Below are 27,475 nucleotides of genomic sequence, written 5' to 3' on the forward strand. Positions count from 1 at the left end.
ATACATAGATCTTTTGCTTTTCAACTTTTATATTTTTGTCTTGTTAGTCACTTTAACACAAATATACTCATTAGTAAAGTAATAGAGTTGAGAAGCATAGTTATTAATAATACACAGTGATTTTTTTAAAGAGTAATTTGCAGCACCTTAAAAAAATCTTTCAATTTTATTATATTATATGGCATAAACAAGGACAGGTGAACCATTATTTAACTTATTTTGTTTCTTCATCTCCTGACCACCAAAACAATCCTGTCTCTTCTCACTACCTCCTTTTTCTCACTGTTTTTAATCTCATTTTCTCTCTCACAAGAATTTATTCCATTCATTGGATGAATTGGACTTGCTCAAGGAATACATATGTTATGATAACATTCCACAAATCTTTATCTCTCTGGGTTTGTGTGTTGCACAACAGCTACTTTTTTTTAAAAAATTGGAATATATTCAAATCAGTGCTTTTAAATCTGTGATATGCCTGAAGAAAAAGATACCACTGAGAAAGAAAGCATGTGAACAAGGCAACATGCACATGACTGCATAAAACAACAGTGACTGCACAAAATGGTAAGTGGCAAAGTATTGCCTTTCTCCTTAGGCTCCAGTCTCTATGCATACAGGTAGTCCTCATTTAGTGACTGCAATTGGTTCCAATGACTCAGTTGTTAAGCAAAATGGTCGCTAAGTGAACACATGACAGAGAGAGAGAGAGAAACACTGCAAAGATTGCTGGTTGCTGTCTCATTCAGATAAAGTTCTCTGCTACAGTGTCCTGTGCCTGACCCATTTTCCCCCCCTTTTTTTTGGCCACTTCGCAGAATGGGGAGATGGCCTAATCAAGCAATCTCCTTCTGAGCTGCTTTTTTCTACAGCACAGCACATGTAAGTGCTAAGGCAAGTTAACAAGCTCAGCTCTGTGGCCTTAATTAGTTGATTAGAACCCTCTGACCCTCTTGCAATTGCTGCCTGAAACTGACCAGACTTTAATCAGTTTCACACCAAAGGCTTTTGCTGTCATAGATATGCACATTGGTCAGAAAATAAATTTTTTATTACCATTTATTACCATCGTATTTGTGAACGGTTGCTCTCCGAGGCAATTGCTAAACAAGGACTATCTGTATTCTACCTGTATGTAGTTGGTACCACAACTTTCTATCCACTGACTTGCCAGTTTTGATCCCTCAAACATCCTTGATTGCAGCTGCAGGTACATGCTTGTTTTTGAAATGTTTCATCCAGCCAAAGAATAAAAATAAAGAGGACACTTACTCCAGTTTCTAGTCCCTTTTCATTTAACAGGGGAATGAGCTTGTATGGAAGAGATCTACTTTGCGTGCCTACTAATTCCTTGAGTGCTACTGATGCTGTGCCAATCAGCCTACAAGAAAAGAGGGAAACATGTTATCAAGAGGATACTTATGGTATTAAATGAAAAACAATGCTTTCCTTTGACTAGTTGCCAGTTTATGCCTGAGATTTAGAAAGTCACTGCTGATCACGCATATGGGCTGGTTTATTACATTGTACAAAGCTTTCAAATACTGCAACTGCCATGGGCTGAAAACTTAAGCCAATCCCAGTCTAATATTTTCCAAATATCTTGGATTATAACTCTGATCTTCAAGAGAGTTGAACTCCCAGATTTCCCCAGCTAGCTCTTAAAGTTGCCAAGGTTGAAAAACACTGCTTTAAACTGTAAAAGATCTGCACACTGCAGTACTACTAGCAGTTACCCCACACTTAAGCACACATTTTTAGACTTCATATTTAACAGTAATTCTGGATGGAAGAAAACTTTCCATCCACAGGCAAAACTTCTAGCCAAAGCGGGACTGTGCTGCCTCCTGGCTAATCATTGCAACAGTATTATAACTATCCAGCAAATGCATGTGAGTAGCATTATCCAAACCCTCTTTGATTGCATTCCTCTGGCTGCCTAAGAGCTACAGCCATTTTAAAAGATGCTATCTGCATCCATCTTAAGAATGAGTTACATGTTTAGCAAAGTCATAAATCTTGGAAAATATTCAGATTTCAAGAGGGAACTTCCTCTGTATCCATACAGAAGCCCAGCACTACAAGGAGAATGATTCTAATGTGCCTTTTGCCTTAGCATTCCTGGGAAAAATACTCTAACTTCTGTTAGTCTTCTAAAACACTGTCTTACATGGGAAAATCAAGTATTTTGTTGAATGTATAGGTCAGCCATAAGTTTCATTATTCCCCTCCCCAGTGAATGCTGGATAAACAGAACTGCCTCAGTTCTCAACTAGAAGCGATGAGGAAGTTATATGGTCAGAGTTGGATCAATAATGAACTCCCATAGCAAAGCACAGGTGACTTTAAGTTCATTATATACAGTTTACATAGAGAAAAACAGTTTAAAAATGTTTTTGAGTGCCAAATCATGGGTGAGTTCAACATTCGGTTTCCTTTTATCACCCAACCACACTATGCATTAATTAGCAATTAGGAGTCATTGCATGATCTCAGTCATGTCCTGCCATCATACCAAAAAGAGGTATGTTCTCCATTTTCTTTGGAGAACAGGGAGAGCGTTTTTCTTGGCAACATGTACTATTATTCGAAGTAATCAAACCTTTTGTCTGTGTAATTTTCTGCAGATCAGCAACTGATATAATGGTAAACAAAAACTAATGTTATTCTGAAATGATTGACAAGGTCCACACAATATGTGATTTGTTTGCTTTTGGGTTTGGGTGTGATTTGATTGTCTAAACCATAATTTATGGTTTATGATACTCTATGCTTTAGAGTAGAGATGTGATCCCAGCCAACTGTGGCTTTGTCAGCAATCCTTGGTTAGCCAAACCATGGTTTCCATCTGCTATATACAGAAGATGGCATAGGTAGCTTTAACTTGCAATAACTATGACCTGTTTATACCTCTAGCCACTTTTTCCATTGGGTTGCTCTCAGTCAAATTATAGATTGAGTTCTCAAATTGTGTAAAGTTATAATACGATTTGTATGGTTTATGCATGCATGTAAACCAGCCACTATGATTGGTGGGAGGAGATGGGCGGTGACAAGTTTGATAAATAAATAAATTGGTTATTCAATAAACCATAGTAACTGCAATGTCCAGGGTTCTCACTCAGGGCAGGGACTTATCCTCTTGTTCAGTGCTATCTGCAATGCATGCTGATGTTCTGATGGTTCTAAACAAGTATACTGCATGACAAAAAATATTTCTAACATACTCTGTTTTAGAGAAATAATAAGGAAATCCTAATACCTACATAGCTATAAAATGCATTTGGTGTAGTACTTAGATTCTCTTGGAAGTTCTCAAATACTGCTTAAAAATATAATAAATATTAAATTAATTTCATGAATAATCTGGCTAGAGAACTCTCATTTTATGCAGAAATGGAAGGGCAAGTTGGAAAAAAATCAAAGCCTTGCTGATTAGGAGTCTACTTGTACATTGTTGTTATGAGATATAAGGGTGTGGTTCCTGAAACTGTCAAATGAGACAACTCCGTTATAATATTTATTCTGAACATTTCCTTTCTGAAGTCCGCTGTTATTCACAATCACAGAAGTAATATAATAGTATTTCCTTTCCCCCCCCCCTTTTCTTTCACTTTTTTAGCAAAACGATTGTAGAAGTGGCTTCAAACCACTTCCACTAAACTGGTATTAATTATAAAAGAAAAAAAGTTTTCATTCTCCACAATATTCATTTGAGGCACAGGATGGAAGAAACGCCCAACTGAAGAAGTTTCAGACTGTCCATTTGTTTTGACACTGTGGCTAGGATGGCACATCATGCTAAGCTTTGATTTGTTTAACTATGATTTATTGCAGTGTTTCTCAACCTTGGCAACTTTAAGATGGGTGGACTTCAACTCCCAGAATTCCCCAGCCAGCATGTTGGACAACAGTTGAAGTCCACCCATCTTAAAGTTGCCAAGGTTGAGAAAAATCGATTTACTGAATACACTACAATAGATTAGATTTGCAATAGTGTATACATTAAGGCATAAACTGTGATTTACAAATCACAAAAGCTAAGATTATTCAACACACTAAGCCAAAGTTAAACAAACCATATTATGAGCTTACTATAATGTGTAAACCCAACTAGTATACATAATGGCTATGGTAAATGGGAACAAAGCCAATTGTGATGGACTTCAGTAACACTGCTGGTTATCAGGAAGGAGGAAGCACATTCCAAGGAGGGGAGCAAGATAAGAGAAAACACAGTCCAGAGCTGGAACGTGGAAGACTAAGAGGTTCAGAGTAGCCCCGCCCTGGAGCCTTCCCAAGTTTTCCCACTCATTCTGAGTCATGCCCTGAGTCATGCAGGTCCAAGACTCATCCTACATTGGCATGACAATACAGAGCTGGCTGTCCCTCCCAAGATCAGACATTGATTTGGGGCATTAACAGACATGTCCTCAAATCCACTTGGAAATTGAGTCTCCTACCAGTCTGTTTATGGTATCACTTGGCACTTTCCATTATGTCACATCTTGGTTTTCTCCTACTGTGATGGTGAGCCCAGGGTTGAACCTTGGAGTTCTTGGTGCTCTCTGAGCTTGGTTGTTTTCTTGCAGATGTTTCATTACCCAGCTAGGTAACATCATCAGTGCAAGTCTCTAGAATCCATCATCATCCCCATATCACACTGGAAGACAAATGTCCAGTCTTTCTTGCAGCCCAAGCCAAAATGGCACGGGAGAGCCTGCAGCAGCAGCCTATCATGGCTAGTAGAAGCTGGTAGAGCTCAGCCCCTGACTGCATCAGTAGCAGGGCTGCAACTAGGGTCTGTGTCACCTGGGGCAAACATGGATTCCGCACCCATTTTGGCACCCCCCAGCGCTCATTTTGGCACCCCACCAGCACGGCGCCCGGGACACATGCCCCGATTGCTCCCGCCTAGTTGCAGCCCTGATCAGTAGCCATATCGTGGATGAAGCATCCTAGATCCTAGGCATGTCAAAATTCAAGTCTAGGGTTGAAGAAGTGGACAGAGTGATATTTTTCCTCTTTTCTCATAATATGACAAAAACTTGGGATCATTCATTCTTTCCCATGAGTGAATGATTCAGAATAGATAGAAATTAGCAAGCATTTCTTCATAGAGTGCATGTTAAAATTACAGTCTTCAGCATAAGATGTGATGGTCACCAATTTTGCATCACAGCATAAAAATATATGACTTTGTTATTACAAAATATGGGGATAAATTGATTTTGAAATTTACAAGATCAGGAATGGAGAATATTCATATGATTGGAAGACTTAAAAGACTACCTTGATTGCCCAAGTAGTTTGCTGGAATCAAGACTGAAGGCTTAAATACACAAACAAATAAAAAGTAGCAATGGCAGGGGATGAACACCAAAGTCTTCTGGACGTTCAAAGCAGTTCAAAATTCAAAGACCCCAATTCATATCCCTCTCTCCCTAGGAAAGGCATAAATATCCTATGGTAGTGATATGAATATCCTACAGTAGTGAGAGCCTCTAAGGCCATGTTTTTCAACCATAGCAACTTTAATAAGGGTGGACCATCTCCCAGAATTTTGGGAGATGAAGTCCACATGTCTTAAAGTTGCCAGGGTTGAGAACCACTCCTCTAAGGAATCCAGAACATTATTGAGAACAATATTTCCTCATAACAGTTTTCTAGTGAATCACCCCAGAGGGAAGGAAATAAGGGTTCCATTCAACAGTGGCTTTCCAATAACAAAACAGATTCCATCTACTTCTTTATGTTCAGAAATGTATGCATCTCACTTCCTCTTTTCAGGACAGGAATGGCTATTTCCACATTTCAATAAAACCATATGAAACTTTTTGAGCATGTGAATTCTTGTTCCCCCTTCTGACAGGAAGGAAGGAAGGAAGGAAATGACAGGGATTAGTGCATAGAATAAATTATTCACGATGGATTTAACTGGCAATTGATATTAGAACTCTGAATATATTCTACAGGTCTCCAAATTCAGAACAGAAGCACAAATGTTTATTCTATATGACAATATAATGAGAGCAATTCATTTATTAATCATATTTTCATGTTGACAGGTTCCACAAGGACTCACTTTTGAAAAGAGAAAGAAAGAAAGAAAGAAAGAAAGAAAGAAAGAAAGAAAGAAAGAAAGAAAGAAAGAAAGAAAGCAAGCAAGCAAGCAAGCAAGCAAGCAAGCAGAGAGAGAGAAATTCTTCAATGGTGTCATAGCTGGCCATGTCCTCTCCTTTCTTTAAACTCCAAGAGTTACAGATGCCTTTAGAAAATTCCTTTCAACCACTTTCCATCACAGAGTTGAAGACATCCATTTATTTCAGGAAAACTGCTTTCATAGTTTAAGATAAAAAGGTATTTTTCATGTTAATGTATTTTTCACTTATCACACATCCTTTATACATCGTAGAAAATTATTAATAGCTCCTTAGATTATAATTGTCCTTATAGAACTCTTTTTAAAAATAATCTTACTTCACTTGGTTTTCAAGGTCCTGGGTCTCACATTTATCCATTCCTGGCCACTTAATCAGCTTGATACTAACAAGGCTTAAACAATCATTGGGCCAGTGACTTCTAACCCATTTTCCTTCCTGCCAATAAGTCTGCATTCCCTTTGCCCTTGGTGGCATGCACTAGATTATGTGCCTCACGCCACAGGATGCATGAATATGATTGTTTTATCTGTCATTTTCCAAGCAAGTTAAAAAAATTAAAACAAACACCCCAAACCTAGCACAATAGTTGTATTATAGGCAATCTTACCAAAACAAATAGGAAGAAAGCCATTCACAACTCCTACAAGTAAGGGCTACCTCAGGGCATTTTCAGCACAGCGTCAAAAACATGAACAGGGCAGCTGTGACTGCGTGATTGAAGCCCCATATTGCATGCATGACATGCATATAAAAGAGTCTGCGTTTTGATTGTGTGGTCACACCTGCCCTCTTCACGTTTTTGACTCCTCCTGCAGATGGCCTTGGGCTACCCAATGTCAAGGTCCCCAAACAAGAATAGATCTGTATTTAAATGTGACAATATTTCCACAATTTCAGTATTTATTTCTGTAATTTTAAATCACTTGGCCCCAATAATCTCAGCTTATATCTTTTGGGTTTTACTACTTCTTGCTTTTAAATACGTGTAATATTCTTGGATGCCAAAAATCCAAACTCCATTTATTCCATTTGTATAATAAATAATACAACAAACTACCTAATCATCTGAGAATGCCCAAAACAATGCAAGAAAAATCTTAGACTAAAACAGAAAAGAGTAAAGTCAGTCTCTTTTATTTTTGATACAGATGATTTGCTAAAGCACTAAACAATCTCTCCAAATAAACTAAAAATTATTAAAAGGCCTTTTAGTCCTTCTCAGTTTCTTCCTGGGGTACCCATGCATATTTCTTGTCAGAGTGAGTATTTTAGCAGAATTGGATTGTTCAGCATCTCTGCCTGTCTTCACTCACCCAATAACCATTTACCTAACGAAGTCTTCTAACACAATTACTTTGAGAGGAGGCCATGTGGATAAAATAGAGCTATCTTCTAGCATAGCTGAGGAAAGTATAGGGAAAAAAATGTGGAAATGAGAGATTAAGGGAAAATGCTGTATTCAGGCCTTGGAGGTCTTGCATCACATCTGAGTTTTTCAAAACATTAGGTCTTGAATTAGAATTAGTCTAAGGTGAGACAAGAGTGAACTATTCTGCACATTTAGTTCCTGTGTTCTGCATGTCCAGACAGGCCCTTTTAAGAAATGGATGTTTTCTTTCAACATTATAGTAAGCTGCTCTGATTTGATAAGCTGCCTCCAGTTCTTCTTGTTTTCAGTGTCTGGGTTCACACATTACATTAAACTGCAGTGCTTGGCTTTGCAAGGCTTGCTCCACTAAACTAATTTGAAATGGATAACTTGTGATTCAGCAGTTGTGGGAACCCAGCTGTCCTATAAACCTGGTTTATTGGGGCGCAATACTGTATGCTATATCAATGCAACAATTGTGATTTGTAAGCCCTCATTAAGGCATGAGCATGCTGGGTGAACCCATCAGTGTGACTAGTTTGGTTTTGGCTTAGCAAGTTATATAAACACAGTCAACTGTGACTTGCTCAATAAACCATGGTTAAATCATGGTTTATCACAATGTACAAACCAGGTCAATGTGCCCGATTTTGGGCTGCAAGCTTACTGCAGCAGAGACCTTTGTTCTTGTACATGGCTAAATGGACCATCTTGTAGCGAACATAGTTCTTCCAAATAAGTCCTCTTCTGATACAAATCCAGGACTTTCTGATGTGCAGCCCCCTCCATTAGTGCTCCCTTTCAGTCTAAAAATTCTGAGCCACACTGAAATTCAGGAGGAGAGCTTGATCCCACTATTCTACCTCTATGGCTTGGCAGAAGGGTGATGCAGGGGGCATCTGTAGAAGTAGGCCAACTAGCATCCCTTTCTGTCTTGAGTCAGCAGTGATGCTGAAATCAGAAGCGCAGAGCAGACCCAGGGCTGTCCATGGTCTGGAGAAGCCAGACTATCCACTTGATTTTGAATTGTCCCCCTCCCTCTAAGCCTGACACTCTGGGTCCTGTAGCCTAGCGCACCCAATGGCAGAAAACATTCAAATTATCATAGGCCTCTTTTGCTTCTGCTATTATTTTACACAGAGCTGAGAAAGCTGAAGAATTATGCTGAAACAAGCCCTTACTATAAGCTTCCATAAATCTGAAGCACTGCATTCCTGATCTTTGCGGCATTGAAAATTATGGTTAGGACACTTGCGTCATTTCTAGATTAGACATACTGTACTGTAATGCTCTTATGTGGGGTGATGATTCTTTAGATGGAAATGTAAACCACACTTAAGAATGAAGTAGGCCAGCCACTCCATACTGCTCATTCTGCTGACGAGGGACTGACTTTCTCCTGCTTTGAATACTTTCCTGCATGCCTTATAAGATAAAGACTGGGTTTATCTGTCATGTTAAACCATGGTTTGTTTTATTTGTAGTTTATTGAACAAGCTATAGTGGTATGAAACACACTTAGCATTAAGACATGAACTGTGATTTGTAAATCACAGAGGGTAGGTTCACACAACATACTATCCCAAACAGTAGCATCTGCAGTAGCATCTGTGGCACTCACACAATGACATCATCACACAAATACATCTGTTCTGCCATCTGATGCAAGTAGGTAAGTTGCTGCATTTGCATGATGATGATATTTCTCTCCCCACTCCCCCCCCCACTCATGAATACCCATGATCCAAAACCAAATGAACCACATTATGGCTTATGGACAACCTTTTGATTGCAGAGATTGTAGTGGGCAAGCCATTATGCAAAGTGAATTTGTGTCATGTGCACTGGTGGAGCCAGAATTTTGTGGTGGAGAGCTGGAGGTTTTTGTTACACTTCACACGATAGATTGTTTGTCTCCTACTCCAAATAGTGGGGAAAAGTATCATCAATTTTTGGCCAAGGGAAGCTTGGGAGACAACAAAATGAAGTCCTGAGGCTTCAGGTTTAATGTAATGTGTGAACTCAGTCATAATATCAAGACTTTTTTAAAACTGAAAGTTATCCTCTCTGTTTACAAATCTATGACTACTGACCTTGGAGAAAGCCCTATTAAATGCAATTTAATGCAGCTCAGGAATTCATGGCCATCATGACAACCAAAGACCTGATGCAGGTCCTCAAGGGTCCAATACACATAAGTATTCACATCTTAGATCTGGCTTTTGCCTCTGGGCAGATGTGACATGATAGTGAAGATGTTATGGCCAGATGACCTCTGATGAGACTGGGATAGAGGAGGTACAGTTCTCCTGGTCCTACTTGATCTTTCAGTGGCTTTCAATACCACAAACCAAGGAATCCTTCTGGACTGCTTCTGAAGGATGGAACTGGGGGTACTGTGTCATAGTGGTTCTTCCTTCTCCAGGGTCAGTTCCAGTTAGTGTTCATACAGGGGAGGAAATCAAGCCAAAGACATTTGCTCTGCTTTTCTACTTATGAAATAAAATCCCATTATATAAACTTTGCTCTGATGTTCTTCCTGCTCTCATGAAAATGTATTTTAAAATATACAGTAGCACATGGCCTGAGTCTCTCCCTACTTCTATTTAACATCTACATGAGGCTGCTGGGTGAGGTCATCTGTCACTATGGGGCCAGGCATCATCAGTATGCATCTGATACCCAGTTGTATGAACGTGGCCAAACAAGTGATGCCCTGTTCTAGTGTCTGGAGGTTGTCAGGGTCTGGATGCAGAGGAACAGGTTCAAACTCAGTCATAGCAAGACTGAGTAGCAATGGATTTCAGGATCTTATTCAATTTTTCAAGCAATTGTTCTACTTTACTTTTTGATAGGGCTGTACTTACCTAGTAGAATTTGTATGTAAATGTTCCCTTCTGGACTTCTGGCCTTGCTTCATGAGCAAATGGCAGCTGTGGCCAGGAAGGCCTTTACGCATATTCATCTGGTGTGCCAATTATGCTCCTTCCTAGATTGGGAGGCCATTGTCATGGTCATTCATGCCTTAGTCATCCCCTGTCTGGACTACTGAAATGCACTTTGCATAGGGTTGCATTAGAAAACCATGTGAAAGCTACAGCTTGTTGCGCATGCGGTGGCACAAGTAGTTATGAGCGTGCCCTATTTTATTTATTTATTTTTCAAACTTCTATTACTACCCATCTCCCCCAAGAAAGGGGGGCTCTGGGCGGTTATATAACACCCATTCTTTAGGAGCAGCACTAGTTACCAGCTGGCTTCCATGTGCAATTCAAGGTGTTGATTTTCATTACAAAACCTGTCATGACTTAGGGCCTGGATACCTACCTTTTGTCTGGTAAGTTCTGGCAGGATTGATATGTTCCAGATCCCATCAGTAAAGCAATGGCATCTTGAAGGATCTCAGAGATGGTTACCCATGTCCTCTGGGACAGCATTCCCTGTGTTTTCAGAAAGCCTTTTTCAGCAGGCCCTGGAGCAGGATGGCTTGTGACCTTGGATGCAATTGACTGTATTGCTTCCCTGACAAGGGTCTTAATAATCTTACTGTTATTCATTTGATTTGATTTTTATATTGTTGCTTTAATTTTAATTATTCATACTCTGTAACCTGCCTAGAATTGCAATTACTATGGAGGTAATATAAGAATATGCCGAGAGCTGGTTTGGCATTGTGGTTAAGGCATCAGGGTAGAAACTGGGAGTTCTAGTCTCACCTTGGGCACAAAGCCAGCTGGGGGACCTTGGGCCAGTCACTTTCTCTCAGCCCTGGGAAGGAGGCAGTGGCAAACCACTTCTAAAAAACCTTGCCAAGAAAACAGGGACTTGTGCAGCCAGTCTCCAAGAATAGGACATGATTAAATGGATTTTAAAAATAATAATAAACATGCATATGATGAGAGTAGCATGACAGTTACAGAACTTACCTGCAAGTCTATGTTCTAAGGTCTTTTTAAAAAATAAAAGATTAGTCAGCTACTTTCCCCCCTCTATTTCCAACGCCAAACTATCCAGTGTCTGGAAAAAAGGCAACTTATTTCTCCTCCTACCTATGAAATAAAATCCCTTTACATAAACTTTGGTTTCATTTACTTCCTGTAGCATGACAATGTATTCTAAAATATAAAGTAGCAGCACATAATCTTAGATTTCTGAAATATTTTAAGTAATTTTTTTTAAAAAGCTTTAATAAAATCAGAGCCATCAAACAGTTAGCATATAACAGAAAACAGATGTCTTCACTTTTCTATTTTCCTTATAAGGCAAAATCCAGCCATGCAGTCAGTCGCATGGATTAGTGGTTCCGCTCATATTGTGGTCACTTTATGCCATCAACTTGGAATTGTTAAACTTACTTTTCCCAATGAGTTAAACCCTTAGTAATAACAACTGTCCATTCAGTCTAGTTTGATTTTAAGGCAGGGTAAGATTTCTGCAAGTTAAAGCAAGTTAACTTGCAGAAATCTTATCCTACAGGAAACAGAGAAAGAGGCAGCATTTTTCTCAGCTTTATAATCCAACACAGACATGCCAAAACAATGAGTAGCTTGCTGGCAATGCAAAGCTGCAAGCAAACAGTTACCAAACTTGAGAGCAAACTCAAGCACTAAGAAAAACTGGCAGAAACAGAAATGAAATCCCATTCTCTCTTTCTGTAAAAGGAATCTCTTCTAATTTGATCAACATTTGGCTCCCATCAAACAGAAAGTCAATGCCCTGCTATGTCATAGGCTGCACCGTTTGCATCCAGTGGACAAAATTCACTGAAAAGTTCTCTGATGCAACGTTCTCTACACAAAGCCCGTTAGAACACCTCTACTTACAGTGGCCAGAAGTAAAAGAAGCTGGTTAGTGATATCCAAAAGGAAATTTCAGCAGGTATATCCTGCTTGTCGTCTGGCCATCCAACATAAACATTATTCAAATGAGAATGGGACTTGTTTAGAATAACTTTTTCAGTAAATTATGCCTAGAGAAAACAAGTAAGACAGGGGCTTTGACAGACTGGGTGTCCTGATTACCAGGAAACACACTGAGACAATGACTTGGTCTCTAATATTTATTAGTAGTACTTAACAAGAATCCTAACAAACTGAGGAAGCGTGGGAAAACCCAGCCATATAAACCCCAGAGGTTAAGGTGGTCCCGATCTGTGTCTCTTTGAATGGCTGAACAGTTCCTCAGTGCTACGCATGCGCTTGACAGTCTGGGTGGGAGCCCCCTACTCGCCATCCTTACTCATGACACTGGGAAAGGAGTGCGGTCCTTACGCATTTATGTACTTTTTCCATTAAAAGCAACTACTTTATTCTGATTAAAACTACCATATACATGCTGCTGTTTAGACCAGTGTTTCTCAACCTTGGCAACTTTAAGACAGGTGGACTTCAACTCCCAGAATTCCCCAGCCAGCAAGCTGGCTGGGGAATTCTGGGAGTTGAAGTCCACCTGTCTTAAAGTTGCCAAGGTTGAGAAACATTGGTTTAGACATTCAGTTGTACAGTTCCTAAAATGATCAGACCCTGCAGTGGCTGCTAGAAGAAAATACTGTAAACAGATCTGCAAATGTCTGACAGGAAAGCTATCTAAGTCCATACTATGTAATTTACAAGATCAGGGTACAAGTTCAGCTACTGTCATGAGTAAGGATGGTGAGCAGGGGGCTCCCATCCAGACTGTCAAGTGCATGCGTAGCACTGAGGAATTGGTCAGCCATTCAAAGAGACACACAGATCGGGACCGCCTTAACCTTTGGGGTTTATATGTCTGGGTTTTCCCACGCTTCTTCAGTTTGTTAGGATTCCTGTTAAGTACTAGCAATAAATATTAGAGACCAGTTCCTTGTCTCAGCGTGTTTCCTGGCTGTTAGGACAGCTACTACTCTTGTATTTTCTTAATTGGCAGGCAATTTAACAGTAGTTTCCAGATGGGGCTGTTATTATGCAATAGTCTTCCCTCATTCTCCAAACCTTCTGGGGTGGCAGAGAATACTTCAGAGTTCTTCACTTGTATCTCTCCTATATTTATTAAAAACAGAAGCAATGCACAAACAGCCATCTGTCTGAAAGCGTGATTAGTCAGAACATAACTAAAAGGTGATTCAGGCTGCAATTCTAAACCATCTTCCCTGTGAATAAGCTCTTTTAAATCTCAAAAGGACTCTAACCATTATCTGAGAACAAGTTGTCTAAGTACTGTCAAACGTCAGTGGAGCATGGTTTATAAAATTGTGTGCAGTGAGGGAAAAAAGTGGTCTGAGAGAAGTATCTTCCCTCATTCTTCCCATCACACTAAAGCACATGATCATTCAATAAAATTGGTTGGCTAAAGATTGAGAAGTACTTTTCCATACATTTAATTTATTATAATTATATTCTGTTGTAACTTGGGATGAGCAGGGTTTCTCAAACTGTGAGGTGTACCTCATTTGGGCAGGTACAGACATAATCCAGGGGAGGTATGAAGATCTTTATTTTTTATGTCCTTATTAAAAATAAAGTTTCATTGTGTTGGTTTCATTGTTCATTTGTGTTCATTTTAGTGTTTGGATTTTTAGGGGAGGTGTGTACATCAAGATTACACTAAAGGGCAGTGTGATGGCCAAAAGTTTAGGATCTCCTGCCTTAGACCAAATCAAGGCCATAAGGTTGATCTGTTACCATTATTTTTAGGGATTACAGAAGTTAGCACATTTCTTGAGTAGTATGCCACTGTCTATTAATTGCTGGAGAGAAACAAGATGGGTAATGCATTCTTGTCTTGCTTATGGGTTTTCTGGAAGCACCTGATTCAGCACTGTTGGAAGATGTCAGATTTAATGGATGCACCTAGCAGGATACATCGACCTGGTTTGCCCTACATATCAGATATACAGCCACAAGGAATATATTTCCAGTCATCCAGTGGTGCTGGCTATAAATTTGCTACTTCACTATCAAAGCGATACAATACCCATCAAATGGTTGTCCTTACTGGCTGTTTACTTATTATCAGTGATATCTGAATGAACACAGGTGTGTTCTTCCACGCAGCATGGCAGTTATGTTAACTGCTTTTAACTCTCAAGCTATCTGACATCATAAACTCTCGAGAGCAATTAGAAACACTGGTGGCAACTGATACATTTTATGCCAGCCGCTACTCTCTGCTTGTTACAACAGTTTAATGTACTGGTGAAAAAGTTTATTTCCATGTTTTGAAAATATTGACCTGCTCCTAGAATCACAGGAACAGCCAGGATATGTCTCTCCCACCTCTGGTCAGTTGGCAACCCTTGTTATAATTATTGCTCCTCAAAATGGCTTTGTTGAAAATAGCCTTGTTCTCAGGAGGATTTGTTTATTCACTCATTATTTGCACTGAGTGTGAAAGCCAACTCCCCAGCCATAAACAAGAGAGCTAATATTTGTAATGATCAGAACTGGATTATTTTACGAAATGCAAATAAGAACACAACTGATACCAGAAAACACATCATTAGCCTGTTAAAACACTTGGTTTGAGATGAAAACCAGAACCACCTGAAATCCTAGCTTGGATATTAGACTAAGCCTGTTTGGGAGTTCAGATAAGAATTTATCTCTCTTGTGATCTCAGGAACATTCCTCCACGCTGTTACTCAATGAAAGCATTTCATAACAGCATATGCTCCAGGCTTCCATTACATTACAGTAAATTCTGAGTGCAGCCTCCAAAATGTGTTTTTGTGGCTTCTGATTTTACACTGTCACAAGAAATTGGGGCACCAAATCTAGCCTGCAACAATCAGGACAACCAGTAGATGACGCAAAGATTTATGAAAAACTCCAACTAGTTTTGCAGCCCAGATAAGGTAGCATTAAATAAATCTATGCCAGAACTATAGGTAATAATTTGTAGTATGGATTCTAACAGAAGTTGGGAACTTCCACATTAGTGTTTTGCATCCCTTTAGGCTTAGCTTTGAAACTGATTAATCTCATAATGTCATTATGTCTGGCCTGGCCTGGCCTGGTCTTGTTTATCTGAAACCACAGCAGATCTGCACATCTTCTGGATGCTCTATTTTCTTCCTGATGGGAACTCTTGCCTCATCTTCCCTCCTAGCTGCTGGGCTCAAGTAAGCTATTACTTTCTCTCTCTCTTCAGCATCTTACCACTGGTGCTTGTTTCTCTGAGTATGCATTGTTCAGAATTTATCTCCTCATAATTAATCTCTCCATCCCCAACACAGCTGCTGTAGCACCATGCACACATGATCACACCTATTGGGGAAACTGCTTGTTGCAAAGTTATCAACACCAACATGGTATCATTTCACCTTCAACTCTCAGACATTTTGCAATGCAAGATCGCCAGGAAGTAGCAGGACTGCTAGGAAGCCAGAGGATTTAAATTGGGCTCCTGTGTGATCCCAGGGAAAGATATGGTTGTTTTATGAAGTTGCAGACAGATGCCATGTTCACACCCCTGTGCACTCCAATATACCTTTTTCTTTGAATAAGTTCTGAAGCATTCCACAGCACTATGCTTAAATGCATTAATTTACTTTTTTCTTGTTATTGACTTTCCCAGGTTCCTGCCCTTATCTTCATTGGCAAACTACCAGTTTAACATACAGAAATGCACATACATTTGGATGGGGAGGAGACACTAAGCTTTTTCTTTTCTTCTTTGGAGAAGGGCAAAGGAATTTTTGTTACTGTAAAACTGATGGTAGCTCAAGGGGCAGAAGACTGGATAACATTTGTGCACTCTCCCACTGCTTTGCGGGAGATGCTGAGGAAGAGGGTGACCATGGATTGGAGTGTGGGGTTCCCTGCATTTTGAAGTTGGTGGAAGCAAATGGGATCATGGGTTAGTTTCAAACTGTGATGTGAAAAACTTGGGAGTGGTGATGAAAATGCTATTTATTAGATTGGAACTTTATTTAAGGAAGTCACAGAAAGACACTTCCCTCTTTTTTCTTCTCCCCTTCATTTTTTTTTGTTTCCATTCAATCATGTCTGATTCTCAGAGACTGCCTAGACTAGTTCCTGCAGTTTTTGGAAGTGGTTTGCCATTGCCTCCTTCCTAGGGCTGGGAGAGAGTGACTGGCCCAAGGTTACCCAGCTGGCTTTGTATCCAAGGTGGGATTAGAACTCACGGTCTCCTGGTTTCTAGCCTGATGCCTTAACCACTACACCAGACTGGCTCTCTTCAATCAGACTACCACAAATGCTTCTCCAAGGAGACCTTCTTGAACAATATGGAATGAGGCTTTAGGGATGGGGGGAATGGACAGCAAATTTTAACTTAAATGGAAGTATTCAAACCATTAATTAATTTCATTCTATAGTTTAGGCTAAGACTATAATCTTTTAAATCCCTATATAACTTCCTAAACTCTACTGCTCTTACTTCTGAGTAGACATATGTAGGATACTACTGTCTCTAGTAGGAAACAATTTAAATATTTTAAACATATTCAACTACTGATCTCCACCTGATCTTAGGGATTACATTCTACTAACTATATAGGAAGCCTCTTTCTCATTCAGAAAAAAGGTATTTTGTAACTTAGTTCCACAACAAAAAATTAGATAAAACATGCTTATAACATGTCATAAAGGAAGTGGCAATAAAAAAAATGGAAAACTGCTTGCAGGAAGTGGTTTATTAAATAAACGTTGCTCTGTTAACAATCCTTAAGAACAAATTTTTTACGTATGAATCACAATATAAACTTATTTTATATTGATTAAAGATTAAAGAGTTCTAAGCTACCATCTTTGTCTGAACATGTAATCCAACAGTGACCCTGGGATACAGGGATAAAAATCACATACTTGCATATATTTGTGGGACTGCCAGTAGCACCACATGCCTGCCAGCCACTCTCCCAAACCACCCACCTGGAGAAACATTAGCTCTGTCTATCTGTGATCCTTAGGTTGCTTAGATCCCATTGACGTTTCTACATAAAACATATGCCCTTCTTTATTTTAAATAGAAACCTGACAAATCTTAACATAAATCAGTTAAAAACCATCTCATTAGACCAGTGTTTCTCAACCTTGGCAACTTTAAGATGCATGGACTTCAACTCCCAGAATTCCCCAGCCAGCCGTGCAGGGCGCTGCGAACATTGTAAGTGCAAGCTGGTTGCCAAGGGCCCAGATTGCGATCACGTGACCACAGGGGTGGTACGGCTGGAACATTGAGGACTTTGAAATGTAACTTGGAACGGTCGCCAAACGAGTGGTTGTTAACTGAGGAACAACTTTACTTATAAAGCAGAAAAGCATCCAGTACCATATCTGAATTTTTTAAACCTTAGGAAATAAACTGTATTGCAAAAGTATTAAATTTAGTTTAAAATCATGAAAGGTTCATTGAGAAATAAATGCACTAAAACTTTAAAAAAAATAACCTACTTGTTCTGCCCTATAGTCTCAAAATCTTTCACAATTATCTGCAGGGATGATGAAATATCCAGTGGTAATCCTTTCAAATCAAACTCAAGAATCTGTGTGGAAAGAATTGAAACAGTAATTAGAACTAAACTAACCTAGAACTGAACATATGCAAATAAGAAATCAAAATATTTCAGGTATAAATATTTAAAATATATTTTTAAAATCAGTATCACAGTTGGATAAATGCAGAATATTTGCATCTCAAATGTGTAAATACAAGAGACACATACAGACACCACCCCACACAGACAGCAGGGATGGATGGATGGATGGCTAGACAGATATCTTATTCAAGTGTAAGCACTGCACCGTGCCAGGCAATTTGTTTCCAACACGTCTAGAAATGTTATCCTGCACATGAGTCCTCACTAATTTCTATAGCATTTAGTTGTAAATGACTACTGGCCTGTGTAGTGATGGACTTAAGGATGGACCAAGTTTTGATGCAGAAACTAGGACAGCTGCTTGGACATGCATATACTCCTTTATTAGCCCTGCAAGGAAGTCCAGACGAGAAGCACAAGCAGCTCTATCTTTATTGTACATTAATTTTGTACACAAAATGAACAGAATTTCACAAGACTGAAAGTATTTCTCCCCTCCTTTCCTTTTACTCTCCAGAAAACTAGGGAGGGTCCCTTCTGAAACATTTCCTACGCCCTCCCACCTTCTGTGGGCTGAGACACCTTTTACATACCACTTGTCTCTTCTGCAGCTCTCAAATGGTCATTCCCAATACCATTATATTATTTTAAATTTTAAAATAGACTATGCTTTTTTTCCGCAGAAAAAAGGAGCTTATTCCCACATGACTATGTTTACCAGCAATATAAAGACAGGAAAAGTAAATGCTTGTATTCACTGGAGCAGGGTTTCTCAACCTTGGCAACTTTAAGATGTGTGGACTTCAACTCCCAGAATTCCCCAGTCAGCAAGAAGTCCACACATCTTAAAGTTGCCAAGGTTGAGAAACCCTGTACTGGAGTGATGGTGATTTTATATCAAGTAATCTTAAAACAGGTGTTGTGTTGTTGGTGGGTGGGATTGATTGATTGATTGATTTGGTTGCTCTTCACCCTAATATTTCAGGAATAGAGAAGCAGTTATGATATTTGGAATGGATAAGCAGAAGAAACATTAGATATACTGTATTTCACAAATGTGCACCGAAGAGCCCGCCCCACTCCTATCTGCACTTACATTACACACATTTCCTAGCTATGTTGCCTTCCTTTTCATCCAGCCATTCTAGTGTAAGAAGTGGGATAGTAATCAAACACTATCATGATACATGCTGTATCATAGCCTGCAGATGACCCGCCCCTCCTGGGCCACATTTGCAACCCCCACCCCACCCACAACAAACTGTTTAGATGGCAAGGTATGATTTTCCACTGTTTTCTGGAAGGGAAGAAAAGTCACAATTTGTGTAAATTCTTGGGACAGACCCCCCACCACCACACACACACCCAGACTAAACAAAACAGCCTCCTGAACCATGACAATTGCAGGCCTGCAGGCCTTGGCTGTCCCAAATAATAAAACCCCCAGACAAAAGTTTGCCTGCCTTGGCTCTAGAGGTGCACACATAGAGACATGCAGTCTTTACACATTTCAGAAGGTGTGAATGATTCCAAATAATTGTTTGTTTCCCAGAAAGTGTAACTGTAGAACTGGGACAGACCTCAAAATAGTAATTTGTGTAGAAATGAAAATGTTGCCGATCTAAGCATTGCCAAGCATTCAAGTGCTCTGGTATGAGCTAGATTAATGTTTATCAAAAGCAGAGGCCTGAAAAGGGTAGGTATAAATAAATCACAAGGAAGAAGTGGGAACACGTTAACCCAGACCGTTCCTTTATTTTTAACTGACACTTCTTTAGGAAGGTGAAAGTAAGCTTGAAATTAGACTGCTCAACTTTAATACTAACTCCTGCCTTATTAATCAAAATATGTCTCCTTCCAGCTGAACTTAACTCCTGGTCAGTGCAGCTCTCTTGGGAAGAATACAGGAATTCTTTGGTTTGTCTGGGATTTCTTCTGCCTAGCCTGCAGTCTAGGAGTTACCTGGTGATTCCCCATCCAAGTCATAACTTCCAAACCTGATGCATTTTTGGAGTGAACGTGCAAATTTGTTTTGCTGTTCAAAATTCAAATAATAGCTGGGGAGGCTGATAATCACTGGAATCAGGTAAGGGGGGAGTTTATCTCCAATGCTGTAGTAAAATCTCCACAGAAGCAGGTATGTGAATTGGGAGGAAGTCCCCAATTGGTATGGCGGGCGGGGGCTTCCCACTCATCAGTGTTAGCTCCTTGAAACTTTTCAGTCTTAGGTACAAGGCCTCCATGTGGTCCTGGCCAAGACATGAAGAATGGCCAAACTCTTAACAATTAATCCTAATGGAAAGGATGTAGAAACTACTGAATGATAAGCTAATAATTCAATTACATTTTTCATTTTTTTTTTATTTATTTTTTTTTCAAGATATAATTAAGACACTAATACAGAATATAAGACTGATAGAATACAAGTCTAAAAAAGAAACAGGAAAAACTAAAACAGTGCAGGAATAAGGAAGGTGATAACCTTTTGTAACCAAAGGCTATGCTTAACAATTTGGGGAGAACAGAGGTGAAGGTCACAAAATGGGTGGAAATATATTATGCACCGTGGCATGGAAGGTTTTGGGATTTTCTTTTTAGCTGGGATATAGCTATTTTAAAACTTACTCCACAGTTTAATGTGCTTCTTTCTGAAAGTGGTTGAAAGCTGTATTGTCCCTTTTCAGCAATCAGTCAGAGGAACCTTCAAGAACCACCAGAAAAGGCTGCCAAGAGCTGCATGTTGCAAACCATGGTTTTGTACCTATCAGAGTACCCCAAAAATTATCACTAAAATCCTCCACCCACCCCCCAGACAAACAATGGCCAGGAGACCTCAAAACACTATTACGGAACTTGCCACACCTCTGCAGCCCTTGAAGTCTGAAAAAGAATTAACTCCCCAAATATGGCCCCTGACTGTAAAAAGACTGCCTGCATGGACATCCACGAGGGTGGGGGGGTCGGAGGAGCAATGGAGAGTGCAAATGATGACATGTGCATAATGAGGTCATCATGCAAATGCAGCAAATTACATCAAACATTGAAATGCAAGAACATAATGTTGGCATTTGCATGATAATATCACTGCACATAGGCCATCATTTTAGCAGTCTGTGGTTTGCTGCAGATGCTGCTAGCTGCTAGTTATTACCTTAGCAGGACAGGCAGAAATTTTATTTCTGAACAGAGCAGGAAACATGTAACACATTTGTTCCTTGCTGTCTTCTTCTCTGCAACACAGCAAAGAACTGGACTGAATCCTGTTAAACACACAGTGCTTTTTTGTACTTTATGGGAACAGAAAGAATATCAGGTTACCTCATTCCAAACAGGGTTGAGTTCACTATCAAGTTTCTTTGTTTTCTTCTTCTCATCTGGAAATAAACAAAGATAATGTGCTTGTGTATGTGAAAAAAAATAGTTTTAAAATCTCCATTACAATTAAAGCATCCTTTTTCATGGTTATGCTAGCTGAGGTTGACAGGAGTTGGGCTTCAACAGGTCTTGAGTTCATCAACTTGGGGAAGAATGGTTTCTACTGAAGTATAGTCAGACTGGATTTCTGAACGTTAGTGCTGAAGCTGGTAGTTGAACACTCAGTTGGGGAGACATCCTGATTTAAACTCTGTCACCAATATGGTGACAGCATGATGGACACTGGTAATAATTCATTGGTACAATACATGTTTACCATGTGGGCCTGAGGTAGACCCATAACATCTTCAAATGCTTCCACTTATGCAACACCACCCAAGGACATCTGTAAGGTGTGTAAAATTTCTTCAGCTTTGACACTTATTATCTTAGAGCAGTGGCTCTCAAACATTTTGGTCTCAGGACCCCTTTACATTCTTAAAAATGATTGAGGACCCCAAAGAGTTTTGCTTTATGTGAGTTATATCTATTGATATTTACTGTATTAGAAATTAAAACTGAGAAATTTTAAAATATTTATTTGACTTCGCAGACCCCTTGAAAAGGTCTCCAGGGATCTCCACACCACACTTTAAGAATCACTGTCTTAGATGATAGTCAGGTGATGATGAAGAAAAAAGTAATGGAGGTAGGATAAGGATCATCAGTGAGGAAAAAGCACTTTCCATGTTGATATGCTTTTCTGCCAACTTAAGGGGAGTGGGGTGGGGTGGGGTGGGGTGGGGTGGGGTGGGGTGGGGTGGAGAGAAAGCAGTTCAACTCAGCATGGGAAAAGGCCCTCCATTCACATAAGTTAAAAGACATGAACCCAGAGATAGAGCAAAGCTGAGAAACCTACATCTAAGAGTCATAAGATTGTCCCTTGAGCTATTTTTTTCATATGACTCTAGCTGTATTAACTTTAGGCTAGATCAGCGTTTCTCAATCTCAGCAACTTTAAGATATATGGACTTCAACTCCCAGAATTCCCCAGCCAGCCATGACAATTGACTAAATATAGGTAGAAAACCGTACTGAAAACCAGCATTTTTTTAAATCAATGCATATTCTCAATCTATATAGTCTCTAACAGAAATAAGTAAAAAAAAATACAACAATCTTACTCCATATATGCCAGCTATTATAGTATGCATTGCATCAAATCTCTTAAAAACAGTAATGGATTGTGATGGATTTAATAGTGAATTTTTAAAAAATGATGCTTTAGCTACCTCTTCTCCTTCTGTTCCAAATATGACTAAACCTACATAGCTCCCATGAAATTCAGTTACAGTACTCCTTCTGCTAGATATGTGTGGGAGGGGCAGACAATTGGCCCTTATTGAGACAGTGTGGAAATGACTCACATTTCTGTAATAAAACTGTGACAGGAATTAACATTAAAAAAGAAGGAATGTACAAGATACTAGCTCAAGCTAGACCACAAAAGATTTGCAAGTCCCCTTGAATAGTATTAGCTATAATGTTATCTGTTTAAGCTAAATCATATTATAATCCCCTGTGCTTTTGCCATTATTTAATTTTAGCATACACTGTCACAAATGAATTGGGCTCAACATTTTTCTCAGTTGACACTTTGAAATGAGAAAGTATGACCTTACTATCACATATTTTTTGAACAGCCGTGCTAATTTTAGGCCAAATTTGTACATATATTTACCTAGGAGTAAGCCTTACTGAACTAAAAGCTGAACATGTTTAATGATTTTTAAAAAAAACAAAACATGTTATGTCTCAGCAAATATTGCAAACTCCATTGTCACATAATCTTCACTTTTTCTGTTTGGGACAAATATTTTATTGAAAATCTTTTAAGCACATTAGTTAGTCAGGAATAAACAATACCAATATATCTATTATGGTTGTATTGAAGATGGTGGTATTGTAATGCTAGATAGTTTTCATGTAAGAGTAGAACAGAGAACAGCAGAGAATTGACCCCTTGTCTTTACGCTGAAGGAGCAGATGATAAAAAGCTCTTGCAGTTCTATATGCCATTGAAGTCCCTGTGTCTCTAAGTGACTATCATTACAGGTAAATATCCGTATCTTTCACTCAATAAATTATTCCTTGTAGCACTGAGCTATGTCCCTGTAATGGTATGTGGGAATGACCTTGGGAGACAGGAGGGAGAGCTGCAGACTGGACAACCAGCGTGTAAAAGATGTCTCAGCCCACAGAAGGAGGGAGGGCATGGGAAACGTTTCAGAAGGGACCCTCCCTTCTGTCCAGCTTTGTTTTCTGGAGGGTAAAAGGAGAGGAGGGGAGAAATACTTTCAGTCTTGCAAGATTTTGTTAATATAACCTTACAATAAAGATAGAGCTAGGACTCCTGGTTGTGCTTCTTGCCTGCACTACCTTGCATCAATCTTGCAAGACTAAAAGTATTCCTCCCCTCCTTTCCTTTTACTCTCTGGAAAACTAGGGAAGGTCCCTTCTGAAACATTTCCCACACCCTCCCTCCTTCTGCAGGCTGAGATACCTTTTATTGTACACACTGGCTGTCCAGTCTGCAGTTCACCCTCCTGTCTCCGAAGGACATTCCCACATACCCTTCTGAGACAGTTCATTCAGTCCCTCTTCTCCTGTTTTCTGGTTTTTCCCTCTAATCAGTCAGCATCTTGTGGCCATTGGGGGGAAAAAAATCAGATCTGATTTTGGACACCTTCCCTTGGTGTCCCCCTCCCACTTGAAAAATTCCATATAAAGTCTGCTTTATAACTCCTTCATTTAAGTGGGTAATGCTGTTTTCCAAGGAAGCTTTAGAAGCTAAGCTTAGGAAATAGAGAGAAAAAATAGGAACTACCACAAAATGTTAAAGTGTGTTATGGAGGGCAACATTTTCTGTGTTCCCTCAGATGACCCCTGCTAGGGGCCACACTGTGAGTGGGGCTGAAGGAAGTTTTGGGGATGATGGCACATGCAGAATTGAGTCACAGAAAAGTGGAGTAGAGCAACAAGTAGAAACAGACTCTGGGCAAGCAGTCTTAGGGTACAAAAGTAATCCCAGCTGCTTGTCCCCAAAAGAGTGCTTCAAGTTCACCTCAGGTCAATGGGTCAATTTCAAAAAAGATGTCTTACCCATTGGCTAATGCAGCTGCATGTTAGCCAATCAGTAGATTGGGCCAATGGGGTTTCCAAGCAGGGCCAAGTGATCTTCAAGGCGCCATCCATAGGCTAGCATCACTTCATGTTAGCCAATGGGTAGATCAGGCTGAAGCAAGCAAAAAGTGGGGCCAGACCTAAAAGTGAGATGGGGGCATTCCTTTTACCTTTGGCTCCTCTTGTTTCTTCTCTCCCTGATAGCCTCTTCTTCCTCTTCCAATCACCAAGTGGTGGGGAAGGGACAGATCACTTTGAACTGATCTCTTGCAATGAATGTTTGAAATTGGTTGAACTTGAACTTGACATTGGTCATATAGATTTAGGCCAATGGTTGCATATTGCCCTAGAGCTACAGCTTATCCACCCCTGAACTACAGATATTAGAAGTTATTATCTTCATTCAGGATATTCCATTCCATTCCATTCTCTTCCCCCCCTCCATTCCATTTCCCCATTAGCATCTTCATAGCGTTACCCAGCCATCACTGAAGTGATATAAAGACTGTCTTCATTATACTTGTTTTGGCACAACAATGGAAGGATAACTCTATATAAAGCTATAAGTCTCTAGTGGGGAAATGACCTCAGTTGATATTCCATAACCACTAACAATATTCAGTTCCTAAAAAGATATGCCAATAAAGATGATTTATACATTAGCAAAGTCTGTTCTTTCCAGAACACGTTTGTTCTTAGCATATACAACTAACATCTGGACAACATGTTGTAGACAGCTATTTTTGGAGATTCTGGCCATTCATTTTCAGTTAGCCTTAAGTGCCACCAAGCAGTTTGTCTTCCTTCATCTCTTTCTAAGCTTCCTCTGAGATTTCTTTTTTCCTCCTACAATCTTTGTACTTCTGCAAACTCAGAGATTTCTTCAAGCCTGCTGATGCTTCCCACTTGTGAGTGGGTGTATCTTGGGTACATAGCAACATCACGACCTGAACATCCCAAAATAAATAGAGCAAGGATGAAGACACTGCTTCTAAATATTTTATCACAGGCCTATCTCCCATGCTTGTTTCTTGCAAACTGTTCTATTTTTTTATTCTGTGGCTCACAGATACTTTTGGTTCTAAGCCTGTAAATGCCACCTACAACCCACCCCCCTAGAAGTACAGAGTGACTGCATCTTTAGTTTGTTTCTTCTTTGTTTAAAGTTTATGCCACTGAAGCCTTCAATTAACATTTTCCATGGGGAAAAAAGCATGAATCACACAATAACTCTTGACCTTTCTTCCAAGCTTTTGTTTCAATAAACCTATTCAAATTTAAACAACAAAATCAGTTGCCTGATGGGTGTACCAAATGCCCCACCCCAATTCTGTGATTTTTTTTCCATATGCCCAGCAGCACAGAAGCTTTAGAGAGGGTGTGAAGAATATTGAAAACATCATCTAAATACAGAAATTAATTCCTATTGGTTACTTTTTAAGCATCCTAATTATGGCTACAGAAGGATTTGTGAAGAAAAATAATATAAATATATATTTCAAACTGGAAAAAAATATTCACAGCCCCATTGAAATATAACTGGAAACTGGAAAACTAGCCTTGGTAAAGCATGAATGATTCAAAAACAAATTGCAAAAACATTACCAGGCTTCATCTTCTTACAAATCAAAGTCCCAGATTTTAGCTTCATCTATTGATTTATATACTTATATGTCAACCATTCCAACAGCTCTGGATGGCTTATTTTGAAATAAAAGAAGTATATAAAGGTGCAGTTAAGTTTTTAATTACCACATAAAATAAAGGTTAATAAAGCCAGGCATTCCTCTTCCATCAGATTGCATTTGATAAAGACTTTATACTAGGTATGAACAGATGGATTAAAAATATGGCAAGAAGGCAGAATCTTTAAAAAAAGAAAAAAATGAAGTACAAAGGAAATCCTTTTTTCCCCCTCCATGCCATTTAAACTTCCCATGTTCATTTTTTAAGGCTCAAGCCACAGACCAACTTTCTCAAGAGGCTCGACTAGATCTGGGCTGCAGAAATCCAGAGAACTACCAGATGGCAGCAGAGAAATGTAGAAAACTCTTGCAGCCCAGTCTTGGTAGTCCTAATTTTTCCAATGAAATGTATATTCCCCTTCAGTACATCCAAGTAATGTAACTGTCTCAACTTGAGTCTGTATCCCAAACTGATATACGTATTGAGCAAACAATTATTTGACTTCTCTAACATCCAACATACACTGTGAATCAAGGGACAAATATAAATTAAAGTCCACTACAAAACTTGCAAATACAATAAAAATCCTACTGCTTTTAATCTATTCCTTAAATTTTGGTTAATTTACTGATAATTAAATTAAGTTCAAACAAGAAGGATGATAGAAAAATTATATTTAATAATGCATATAAATAGAATTTAAAATATTTTAAATTATATACCCTTCCTACCTGCAATCAATCAATGCTAGCACTCCTGTGTAGCAGATTAACAACCAGACATCTTCTGTGGTAGGAAAATAATTTATATGCCAAGATACAATTCACTTCTCCATTCACCAAAACTGAAGATGAGTTTCCTATATGAAGGTGCCAATGGAATATGCCTGTAGAGGCACCTCAAAACATCCCAGTATCGTTTTTCATCATTAAAAAAAGAAGTTGTACAGTTTATTTGCAAATGCAATCTTGTTCTAATCATGCCGCCTTGTCAGAAAGAAAAGAAACCCTCTAAAATTAGTTTTTCTTACCTTTAAAAATAATTGACGCAATAGGATCTGGCTTCCCAAACTTATGTTTAGGGATATTTGCAGCTGATTCCACAATTACTCGAAGCATTGTTTCAAGCACCCTTTAAAAAGAAGCTGTTTTCAAAGTAGAAAGTTAAGAGAAAAAAATT

The 27,475-nt window shown here is 39.2% G+C and overlaps 1 protein-coding gene across 1 annotated transcript in view; it reads right to left on the minus strand.

Annotated features, from left to right (window-relative positions):
• Positions 1 to 27,468, minus strand: part of MYOF (myoferlin) — a 107,323-nt gene extending 79,855 nt beyond the window's left edge. Inside the window, exons 1-4 of the mRNA XM_063307394.1 lie at positions 27,327 to 27,468; positions 21,392 to 21,447; positions 17,928 to 18,019; positions 1,273 to 1,381 (exon numbers count right to left, since the gene is read on the minus strand). Of these exons, the coding sequence (XP_063163464.1) occupies positions 1,273 to 1,381; positions 17,928 to 18,019; positions 21,392 to 21,447; positions 27,327 to 27,414 (345 nt within the window). The 5' untranslated portion in view covers positions 27,415 to 27,468. The remainder of the gene's footprint in view (positions 1 to 1,272; positions 1,382 to 17,927; positions 18,020 to 21,391; positions 21,448 to 27,326) is intronic.
• Positions 27,469 to 27,475: the final 7 nt, after the last annotated feature.

This window comes from Candoia aspera, chromosome 6 (genome assembly GCF_035149785.1).
Source record: "Candoia aspera isolate rCanAsp1 chromosome 6, rCanAsp1.hap2, whole genome shotgun sequence".
NCBI lineage: Eukaryota > Metazoa > Chordata > Lepidosauria > Squamata > Boidae > Candoia > Candoia aspera.